At 37.1% G+C, this 12,429-nt stretch overlaps 1 protein-coding gene across 1 annotated transcript; it reads left to right on the top strand.

The window, feature by feature from the left end:
• The first annotated feature begins 782 nt into the window (after positions 1-782).
• Positions 783-1,331, top strand: LOC140890174 (uncharacterized). Its single transcript, XM_073297932.1, has 2 exons — positions 783-973; positions 1,073-1,331. Exons 1-2 carry the CDS (start codon positions 783-785, stop codon positions 1,329-1,331), a joined length of 450 nt encoding a protein of 149 aa, XP_073154033.1.
• Positions 1,332-12,429: the final 11,098 nt, after the last annotated feature.

The raw sequence follows: 12,429 nt of genomic DNA, 5'->3' as shown, positions 1-12,429 counted from the left end.
GAAGATTTTCGTAAATATAACAAAGACAGTTCAGAGAGAATTTAAGTCATCTAGAAGAACGTTGCAAAACGATGACTATAAATACTAGAGAGAAAGCTTCAGAAAAAAAGTTAGTGAAGAAATACACAAGAAAGCTATCTCTCCGAGAACTTTGAATCTACAGATCTTATTTGCTCAAAAGCCCACATATTCAAACCATTCATCAGATCATCTAAAGGATCATCAAAGACATCAAGACAACTCTCAACTGCTCATTCACGAAGTGTTGAAAAAGAGTTGCTCAAAATATTGAATCTACGGATTCACTTCATTCGTTGCTATATATTAAGAGTTAAGAATTTGTGTCTTATTTTGTATGGTGTATTAGGAGTTTTGATCTAGCCAAATGATAAGTCCTACGATTGAAGTGAGTTGTATACAAAGGAGTGTATAAACTAAATTCTTCTAGTGAATATCTTTCTAAGTGGAAGAAGGGGAGATGTAGAAGTAGTTTGCTTCAAACTTCCATAATATCTTGTCTCATTTATCTTATCTGCACAAGTTATTTTCACTCTTACAAAGATACTTGAACTGTTTATCCACACTATTTTAGTAGTCCAAACTGCTTTTGAGAACACGAAAATAGTCTTTATAAATAAGATTAACAAGACTTCTCGTGAAAAGTTTTTGGAAATACTTTGAAATATCTAAGTGTGTATTTACCCCCCTCTACACATATATTCGATCCTAACAAGTGGTATTAGAGAGGTTTTTCCTTATTCGTTGATATTATCATATTCATTATGGCATCTGCATTTAACAAGATCCCTATGTTTTCTAAGAAAGATTATGATGAATGGAAAATTCGTATCCAAGCTCATTTATCAGCTCAAGATGATGATATGTGGTATGTTATCACAGATGGCCCTATGAAAATCACTAAGATCAATACTGCCACAGCCATGAAAAACGGAGAACCTCAAATTGTTGAAAAGTATAGATCTTAATGGACTTCAGAAGATAAAAGTAAAGCAAATCTGGATAATGTTGCCAAGGATATTCTTTACAAAACACTGGACAAGAATATGTTTAGAAAAATAAAAAATTGCACAACTGCAAAGGAAATCTGGGAGAAGCTTACTCAGTTGTGTGAAGGAAATGACCAAACTAAAGAAAATAAGCTCACTGTTGCAATACAAAAGTTTGACAACGCCAAAATGAAGCCAGGAGAAACTATGGCTGAGTTTGAAGAACGATTTAACAATATTATTTGTGAACTTATTTCTCTTGGTAAAACTTACTCTAATCGTGAAACTGCTTTGAAGGTAATGAGAGCTTTTCTTAGAGAATGAGATGTCAAAACAATTGCCATGAGGGAATCCAAGGATCTAAGCAAGCTCGAGCTACATGATTTGTTTGCAGATATTAATGCATATGAGTTTGAACTTGGAATAAGAACGAAAGAGGAGCCTTCAACTTCTCAACCTACAAAAGCACTAACCATTACTGTTGCATGCTCACCAGTTGAGGAAGTATCAACAAAGAAGACATCAAAACAAATTATCAATGAAGCAATGTATCTCTTTGTCAATAAGTTTGGTAAATTTATGCGTAAAAATCAGTCAAGATTTAAAAATTCTATTATAAAAAGGATCATACAAATGATGGTCATGCGTGCTATAATTGTGGCAAGAAAGATAATTTTATTTTAGATTGTACCAAGCCCAGAACAAATGGAAAGAAACAAATAATCAAGAAAAATAAGGGAAAATATGAAAGAAAGACTTTCAAGAATAAAAGAGAACAAAAAGTCCTAGTAGCTCATTACAACAAAATCAAATGGGAAGAATCATATTCGGATTCATCCAGTTCTAATAGTTCCTCAGATGAGAGTGATGATGATAAGATACATTGTCTTATGGCCGAGTCTCAGCTAGAAGAAAAAATAATGAGGTATTTGATTTTGGATCTTTAGAATTTACACGAGAAGATTTAGTAACTGCTTTACATGAAATGGTTAAAGATTATATGAAACTTAATCATTCGAGGAAGTGTTAATCAGAAAATTCCAAACTTAAAAGACAAGTCAAATGAATCTAGTTGCATGCAACTAAATGAAATTGACAGTCTACGAGAAAAGTTAAATCTGTTGATCACTGAGAATGAAAATATGAAAATATTGCTCCAAGAAACTTTGAAAGAAAATAAAAAGTTGCTTGCAACTGTTAATTCTTGGAACAAATCTTCCGTCTCTTTGAAAATATTCATGATAATAAAAAACAGTCTAATGATAAAACTGGACTAGGGTTTAAAACATGCAATGTTGCTGAGAATAACACAAAATTGCAACTGGATTCGGGAAAGATAAATTTTGTTAGATCCAGTACAACATATGATCATGATTCACCAAAAGATAACATTGTATATGATCATGCTATGTCTAAAGAAAATGAAATTTCTTACGAAGTCAAATCTAAGTATAAAGGACTAGGATATGAAGAACCAAAGAACAATTTTCTAGAACAATTCGGTTGAATTCAGAACTTCTTAGAATTAATCAGTCGAACTCTACCTCGAAGAAACCAATTCATCATAGATCAAATGATCAAAAGAGATATCATAAACAAATTTTTTAATTGTAGACCATTTTAAAAGGTATATGCTAGATAATAAAAATCCAAGGCCTATGAAACAAATGGTCAATTCTAGCATTGCTTATGATGTTCGAAGAAATAACAAATAAATGAAAATGTTCGATGAGCACACAGGTAGATATGTTAAGGTAATCCAAATATGGGTTCCAAAGAGAATAATCTATCAAGGACCCAAACAGATGAGGGTACCAAAGTTCATTATTGAATAACAGGTTGGAAAGTGATGCGATCATGGATGGTTCACGTGTTGATCAAGTAGCTAAAGATCCATTAGAGATGCCGCGAGTACCAATGACGAGAGGGAGTAACAAGAAGTTCAAGGATGCGCTTCAATCGTTGATGCTAAATTATTAAGAAGGCGTTGGAATGCTTGAAGATCATTTTGGGGGATGTTATAATATTATTGAAGTCCAAAAGAATCAAGAAAGTGAAGAACATCGAAAAGTATACAAAAAATAAGCTTACGGGTCGAAGGTACAGCACGCCCGTGCCTGCCAAATAGCGCGCCCGTGCCTGCCTATCGCGAAACCACAGCGCGCCCACACCTCTACCATAGCGCGCCCGCACTGTCGCTGAACGAAAAAACGAAACAACGGCGCACCCACGCCACTCCCTTCGCGTGCCCACGCTGTGTTCTCTCTCTCACACTCGATATGTTTGTGTGTGTGCGGGATTTTTGATATTTTGATATTATTTTTCCTATTTTGAGTATTCTAAGTCTACTAGAAAACTTTTGGATGATATCTTTTGATATCTTTTGAATTATTTTGCGTTATCTTTTATTATTTTGTAGTTGTTTTATAAATACAACATATACATTCATTATTGAAAAAACAATACAATTCAGATTATTATTGATTATATCAATTCTAAAATTCTCTCTAGAATTTTATTTGAAGCTTTGTGCTTTATTCAAATCAAACTTATCAAAGTTTCATAAACTTTGTGGCATTTGTGGATTGTTATTCATCGTAGATTGTCAAATACAAGTTATTTGAAGGTCTCTTTGAATCACAATTGTTTTTCTTGATTTTTTATTACTAATTGTTCATCAATTAGGGGTGAACATCCAAATCTCTTTGTTTATTTTTACTTGTTTTAAGGTCGGGAAAAATCTTTTATTCTTTCTTGTTATTGAATTAAAGGCACAATTCCTACAATTAATCATGTTTGTTTTTCATAGCTAGTCAGATTCATATCAATTGGTATCAAGAACAAATTTTTGAAACAAGCAAGTTTTTAATATCTTTGTTTTTATCCGTTCTTCGTGTTCTTCGTTCTTCATCTTTTGTTCTTCGTCTGGGTCTATTCTTTTTCAAATTTTAGAGCCGTTTCTGTTAATTTTGTTGCCCAAGTTTCGTGTCTTGTGCTACAAATTATCTCAAATTTTTTTAAAAATGAGAAAACTCAAAAATTCAAAAAAAATTCAAAAAAAAGGGAAAATCGATAAATAAAAAAAATAGAAAGGACAAAAAGCTTCAAAAAAAAAAAAAATAAAATAGAAGAAGCAAGATAACTTGTGGTCATGTCTTTTCTCTTTGTTCATCCTTGGATGCAAGTAGAAATTCAAAATTGTACAAAATTTCTTCTTCTTGTTTTTGTGTGGTCTACGTGAGTCAATCTTCAAGTGTCTACAAGTTTTTGTGTGAAAAATGCAATAGCCTTCTACATAAATTTGAGTGAAAAAAGAGTGTTTGAGTGATCTTCTTTGGAGTGACATGTGAGATTTTTGGATGAGGAATTTTTATTACTTACCGTTTCTTGCAGGTACAATGAGTTCTAGTAAAGAAAGAGAGGATAGCTCGACCCAAGGATTTTCCAAGGCTCAAGTGGAGGATTTGCCTAGAATGATGAGGGCTGCGATGAGAGACGAGTTGGAGTCGGTGAATGAAAGAATAGGTAGGCTGGAAGTTAGCGGTAGTGGAGGTAAAAATAAAAATAAAATTTTTGAGGAAGAGGATGATGATGGTGAAGATGAGGAGAGTCTTGGTGAAAATTAGGGTAGAAATAGGCGAGGTCAAGAGGGTGAAATAAATAGAAGGGGAGCGATGCGTGGGAGATATGTTGATGGGGGTAGAGAGGATGAAAACATTAGTAGTATTAAGATGAAAATCCCTTCGTTTCATTGGAAATCTGATCTGGAGGCATATTTAGAGTAGGAGAAGAGAATGGAGTTCGTGTTTAATTGCCATCAATATTCTTAACTTAAAGGATCAGTTGGTTACCACTAGGAGGAGATGTGGGGAGCGACCTATTGAGACGTGAGATGAGATGAATCAGGTTATGAGAAAAAAATTTGTGCCTAATTACTATTATCGTGATATGTTTAGGCGCTTGCAGAATTTGAGGCAATGTTCGAGGAGCGTAAAATATTATTTCAAAGAGTTGGAGACTACCATGATTCGAACCAATATTGAAGAAGATGGTGACGCTACAATCGCACGATTCATGTGTGGCTTGAATTGAGAGATTCAAGATGAAGTGGAGCTTCGACATTGTTTTGATCTTGATGAGATGGTTGACCGCTAAAATCGGTGTGATTAAAATCAACTGGCAAGCGTACCAGGTCAAGTTATAGATAGTGAATAAAATCAGATATCGAACCCACAGGGACTGTATAAATATGACTACATGAATATAATTATTCCTATTTACTCTAGACTAATCAAAAAGAGTGATGAAGATTTAAATTGCAAATAAAATTAAACTCAATAAAAATGCAGCATAGATTTTTAGATTAAAATTAAATTTTGGAAAAACTCGATCAAGGACTCATGTAGGTATCAGACAAATTATGTCACAAGTAGTCGATTCAAGACTCAGATTTAATCTTAATTCACTGGAATTTTTCTAATTTGTTCAAAGGACTATTTCTAGAACAATCAAACCTATTCAAATATTGACGGATTAATCTTTCATAATTCTAATCAAATTTGAATGCATGACGAACGATGAAAATTCAATAAACACCTAAACCGCACATTGAAACCGAATTCTATTTCTTGTCGGTTTTATAATATGTTGATTATCAAAGTGATCAAAATCAATACCTCCTCTGTCGACTTGGAATCGATTAACATGCAAGCAAATAACTGGCCAGGTAATTCACAAGACAAATATAAATTCGATAATCAATAAAATAAAATCAAATCTAAAAATTCTGAAATAAACATCCAAGTTTTCTACATAAATTGTCTGGCCCAATCACGTGGCCTTTATCGAAAGAAAAAAACTACTCAAGGTTCAACATAATTCAAAAACAAAAGTTTTTAATCCAAAACATCAACTAGAAATAAAAAATACAAAGAAAAGAAGAAAAGTAGAATCATAGATGATGATCCGCCGCCTCTTGCCTTCAAAGATGTTGTGTAACCCTTATTCTGATGAATAGATTCGTATTTATATGCCCAAGGGTCTTCAAAAGATGGTATCCTTCCCGAGCAAGAGTTTCCAAAAATAGAAATTCTGCATGCTCCGCTCGCTCGAGCGAGAAACTTTTTTTTTTCCGAAAATTAATTTTCTCGCCTCATCGAGACAGACAGTTGCTCGCTCGAGCGAGCAACTGTCTGTCTCGATGATCACTTCTTCTCTCACTCGAGCGAGCACAGGTCTCGCTCGAGCGAGAATACTTCTGGAAAATTTTTGTTCTCATGGGAGCGAGTATATTTCTGTCCAAATTTTTGATTTTTTTTCGAGTTTCCCTAAAAAATGGACCAGGAAGAGTATTATGCAGCCAAATGCATTAAACATGCTAAAACTAAATAAAACAACAACAATAACATATGAATGCATGAAAAACAAACACAAAAATATGCATATGAAACACAGTTATCAACTCCCATATACTTAAGCCTTGCTCGCCCTCGAGCAAGACATACAACAAACAAAATGCAATGACACAAGTAAGAATGAATCATGTACAAGATTTCCTCAGACGAGTTCCACTTATATCAACTAAAAACCATAATAACTTCCGATTGTTCACAATACACTGTCAGTTTAACGTAAACATGTGTGTGTGCCATGTTATTCTAGTTTCATGCAACTCCAAAAAGAATCCATTCTAAGGATGCTTAGCGACCTATGACAAATCAATGCAATTATCACAATCCAGCACTCCGTCATCTCAACAATCCCAAACAAAACATGCACTTTCTTGAGATTAGTTACGTACCTCCAGATTTTGCACCCGGTTTTCTTATGCCCAAATAATTACCCGCAAACTTAGCTATAACTAAGATAGGATTAGAATTTCAATCCCCTCGTCTATAGTCTGGATGGAGCAACAATCTCATTTAAACCGCAAACTTAGCTATGAAAAAATTGATTAGGATTTCAATCATTTTCCCAAGCCCGGATGGAATTGCTATTTTAAAAATTCAAAATGTTGTTAACCCCATGAATTCTGCATACTTAGTCAAGAACAAGGGATTCGGATTTCAATCCCTCACTCGTAACCCAGATGGAGTTAACTTATGTTTTCAACAAAAGTTTTTCAAAAATTTTATAGGTACGCCCAAGATCATACATGCAATGTCTAACAACCATCAAGAATCTAAAGCACTATCATGATCAACAAGCATCTATTGTTGTGCAATGGTAAAAAAATCACGAATATCATCAATTACATCGATACACTACACTAGTCTAACATGCGTGATTAATATGATTAACGAGTCAACCAAGAGCTTCTCATGTTCAAACAGAAGTAACATTTTCACAAAAACAAATTTTTTTTTCAACTCTAACATAATCGACTAACAGTCATCATTCTAATATTAACCACAACACAAACACAAACATAATGATATGCATGATGACGAACGAAACACAAAGAACAAAACCATATGAATGCAAACACAATGAAGAACAAAATTACAAACAACATAACAAATAACTAAACACCCCCCATACTTATCCAAAGCATTGCCCTCAATGCTTCAGAGACTCAAACAAACATACACATTACCAACGAAATGAGAACGAATAAATGCAATGCAAAACAGAAACAGAATGCACAAAACATAAAGGGAACTCCCCTGGTCTACTGCGGTGCGTGAGCGTCGGGATCCTCCTCATGGTACTCCGGAGGTGGCAATTCTTGTTCGGCAGCCTCGAACTGGAATGGTGGCACTTGATATGAGGGTGCTGGAGCAGCATACTGGAAATGGAAAGGAGGCAGATATGGCACAGCAGCAGGAATGGACGAGGTGTCGAGCCGCAAATAAGTGGTAATACCACTGAGGAGAGCATCCATCCTATGAAAATTGGCTGTATCAGCAGCCATAAATTCATTTTGGACATGAGCAAAAGCAGTAAGCTCATGAATGGCCTAAGGAAATGGCCGACGACAGGGCTGCGGTGGTGGCGGCGCAGGAGCGGTACTAGAACTCGCCCTTCCTCCCTGAGGAAAGTCTTTATTTCTCTTCGCTTTCTTCTTCTCAACAAGAGCGGAATCAACGGGTTGCCACGGCGGCTGCCATTCTTCGTCTGCTTGAACTTGGACACCAGCCTGAATGCATAACCCGAAGATAATGCTGGGAAAGAAAAGGCCTAGGAGGACATGTAGATGGAGCGCCGAATCTCACTATGAATAACCCGACCGACATTGATCGGCCATCTCAAACTCAATGCATAGAGAAGAATGGCACTCGCCATGTTCACACTGCTCGTATGAGAAATAGGCATCAAACGCTTTGTAGTAAACGCGAACCAAACCGACTCATCCACCAATAAGAATTTCTCCGAAAAATGAAGATACGTGTTCGGGTCATGCCAAGTCGTCCCATCAAAACATAATTGTTCCAAAATTTCATTATAATCGGGGTCGACCTTCAAACTCTTATATAACACATAATCAACAGCAGGAGTCTGAAGTAAGACATTCAATGCATTTTCGTCAAAAGAAACAAGTTTTGCCCAAACAAACGCTTTACCATCCTCTCTCTCAGCAACATTTGCATAAAACTCCCGCACTAATGGCACAACCTCCACCTTAGGTTGATGACAAAAAACATCCCAATGTCTATAGCCAATTTCTATCGCTACGCTACCCTCTCAATGCGTTAATTCCACACCCCTCTCAGGAATAGGGGTGCGATTAAATTTAGCTCTATCGTATCTTTTTTTTGCCACGGCATTGACAAATTTTCCGGCGATGCCCGATGAAGACGAAGAAGCCAGAACTATTTGGGATGAAGATGCACCATCCAACCTTGCTTGTTTTGGCCCCATGGAATTTTGATAAATGAAAATCCAGAAAGACTAATTTGAAAGTGGCGAACGGACTCCGGAACGAGAGCAGATGGATGTCCGGCGAGCTTGTGTGTAGCCGGTGGCGGAGATGGCTCGGCAGCGTGCAGCACAGGTGGAAGGCAAGGAAGGTATCGGCGAAAAAGATGACCGGCCGCAGATATGAAGATGAACGCAGGTGGATGACCGGATGAGGATGGAGGACCGGCGGAGAAATAGCAGCAGTGGATGGTGGTGAAGAAGAATCGGCGACGTGGGGCAGGTGAATGGCTGGATGTGGATGGAGGACCGACGTGGTGCTGAATCGGCAATGAAGTGGTGATGTACGGCGGCAGGGATGACAAGCCAAGATCGATTGCTGCAAGAAAAGTTCCAGAATGAGTGAGGCAAATTAGATGGAGAATTGGGGGTTTAGGGATTGAAAGAAAATAGAAGAAGAAAAGTGAGGGAGAGAAGAGAAAGGGCACCCCCCGATATATTGCGATTAAAATACGCTCGCTCGAGCAAGATAGGGGGCTCGCTCGAGCGAGACCAAAATTCCATCGGGTTCAGAGTACCTCGAGCTCGAGCGAGATAGGGGGCTTGCTCGAGCGAGAGAGGTTTTTAAAAAAAAGTTCAAAGCAAATTCCCAAAAGCAACAAAACAGAGAAACTCTCGCTCGAGCGAGATTGAGGCTCGCTCGAGCGAGAAAGAGGAAATTTTTTTTATTTTTCAAAAATTTTCGAGGAGAACACAAAAACTTCAAAAATTAACTTAAAAGCAAAAAAAATAACCATAACAAAATAGAATAGGGAAAAGAACACTGGGTTGCCTCCCAATCAGCGCTAAATTTATAGTCTATGACCCGACTGTACGTCGCTTTTAATTTGTCGGGTCATGCAAGTTGACGGTGGTCTGTGTTTGATCCACGATTCCACCTCGATAAACTTTTATCCTTTGCCCGTTAACTTTGAATGCTCCTGTGGCAGGACTATAAATTTCCACCATACCATACATCATCACTTGCTTGATAGTGAACGGTCCTGACCATCTCGAACGTAGCTTCCCTGGCATGAGCTTCAAACATGAGTTATATAATAAAACAGTTTGGCCTACCTCAAACTCACGTGAGACGATGCGTTGATCATGCCATTTCTTGTTTTTTTTTTTGGTAAATCCTGGCATTCTCATAGGCATCCAACCTAAGCTCCTCAAGCTCATTCAATTGCAACAAACGCTCTTCACCTGTAGCCTGCACATTAAAATTCAGAAACTTAGTAGCCCATAGTGCTTTATACTCAAGTTCAACAGGAAGGTGACACGATTTACCATATAACAACCTAAAGGGTGAAGTTACTATAGGTGTTTTAAAAGCAGTACGATAAGCCCATAACGCATCATCCAATTTATTCGACCACTCTTTCCTATTTGAATTCACAGTTTTTTCTAAAATTCTCTTCAACTCCCTATTAGATATTTCAACTTGCCCACTAGTTAGAGGATGATAAAGTGTTGCCACCTTGTGAGTGACCCCATATTTATTCAACAGTGTGTCAAATTGATGATTACAAAAGTAAGTTCCTCCATCACTAATTATGGCTCTAGGTGTACCATATCTAGCAAAGATGCATTTTTTTCAAAAATTTCACAACCACCCTAGAGTCATTTGTCCTACATGCAAGTGCTTCCACCCACTTAGACACATAATCGACAGCCACTAAAATATATTTGTTCCCCTCAGACGTAGGAAACGGTCCCATGAAATCAATACCCCATACATCAAAAACCTCACATACAAGAATATTATTTAAAGGCATCTCATGTCGCCTAGAAATATTAAAACTTTTTAACAAGCATCACAAGCAATCACAAAGGCATATGCATCCTTAAACAACAAAGGCCAATAAAATCCCGACTGAAGTACTTTAGCAGCGGTTCGACCCGCGCCAAAGTGACCTCCAGTCGGACTTGTGTGACAATGTAAGAGTATAGAACTTACCTCTTCCGCTGGAATACACCTACGAATAATACCATCTGCACAGATCTTAAAGAGAAAAGGATCTCCCACAAAAAATATTTCAACTCCGAGAAAAATTTCTTTTTCTGTTGATAAGTTAAATACGAGGGAAGAAACTTACTTGAGAGGTAATTTACGATATTTGCATACCATGGTAAATTCGTTACCTCAAACAGCTGTTCGTCTGGAAAATCATCATGAATTACTAGCATTTCTACTCCTTGATTCTCCAAATGGGAAAGGTGATCTGCTACTTGATTTTCTGAGCCCTTCCTGTCAATAATTTTGAAGTCAAATTCTTGCAACAATAATACCCAATGAATTAACCTGGGTTTAGCATCCTTATTGCTCATGAAGTATTTCAGTGCCGAATGATCTGTGTGAACGATGACATTGCTTCCCACCAAATACGACCTGAATTTGTCCAAGGAAAACACGACCACAAGAATTTATTTTTCAGTAGTTGCATAATTCAGTTGGGCGACTGACAGGGTGATACTGGTGTAGTAAATAACATGAAGTACTTTTTCCCTTTTTTGTCCAAGAACGGCTCCCAACGCAGTGTCACTAGCATCACACATCAACTCAAACGGCAGACTCCAGTCAGGCGCGACTATCACAGGTGCAGTTGTCAATTTCTGCTTCAAAATCTGAAAAGCCTGTAAGCACTCAGCAGAAAAATTAAAAGGCACCTCTTTTATCAAAAAATTAGTGAGAGGTTTAGCAATAGAAGAAAAATCTTTAATAAATCTCCTATAAAAACCCGCATGCCCAAGAAAACTTCTAATTCCTTTCAAATTCGTGGGAGGTGGAATTTTTTCAATTACTTCCAATTTTGCCCGGTCCACCTCCACACCTACCTAGGACTCCTTATGTCCTAACACAATGCCTTCCCTCACCATGAAGTAGCATTTCTCCCAATTCAGCACAAGATTACTATCCTCACACCTCTGCAACACTTTTTTTAAATTACCTAAACATGCATCAAAAGATGACCCAACCACAGAAAAATCATCCATAAATACTTCAATAAAATTTTCAACCATATCATGAAAAATTGCCATCATACACCGTTGAAAATTGGCAGGGGAATTACAAAGGCCAAACAACATCCGTTTATATGCAAAAGTACCATAAGGACAAGTAAAAGTGGTTTTATGTTGGTCCTCAGGTGTTATAGGAATTTTCATATATCCGAAATAACCGTCCAAAAAACAGTAAAACTCATGCCCTGCTAGTCTCTCAACAATCTGATCAATAAAAGGAAGGGGAAAATGATCTTTACGAGTGGCATCATTCAATTTTCTATAGTCAATACAAACCCGCCACCCCGTAACAGTTCTAATAGAAATCAATTCATCATTTTCATTTTTAACAACAGTCATCCCTCCCTTTTTAGGAACTACTTGAATTGGACTCACCCATTCACTGTCAGATATAGGATAGATAATACATGCATCAATGAGTTTAATCACCTCCTTTTTCACTACCTATTGCATAGCTGGGTTGAGTCATCTCTGTGGTTGAGTGGATGTCTTGTGCTCTGCC

Source organism: Henckelia pumila, chromosome 3 (genome assembly GCF_033568475.1).
Source record: "Henckelia pumila isolate YLH828 chromosome 3, ASM3356847v2, whole genome shotgun sequence".
NCBI lineage: Eukaryota > Viridiplantae > Streptophyta > Magnoliopsida > Lamiales > Gesneriaceae > Henckelia > Henckelia pumila.
This window is presented reverse-complemented; position numbering and strand designations above follow the sequence as displayed.

Coding starts and splice junctions, on each gene's coding strand:
- LOC140890174 (XM_073297932.1), top strand. CDS start 783: ATGGCATCTGCATTTAACAAGATCCCTATGTTTTCTAAGAAAGATTAT. Junction 974..1,072: donor GAACCTCAAATTGTTGAAAA/GTATAGATCTTA, acceptor GAATATGTTTAG/AAAAATAAAAAATTGCACAA.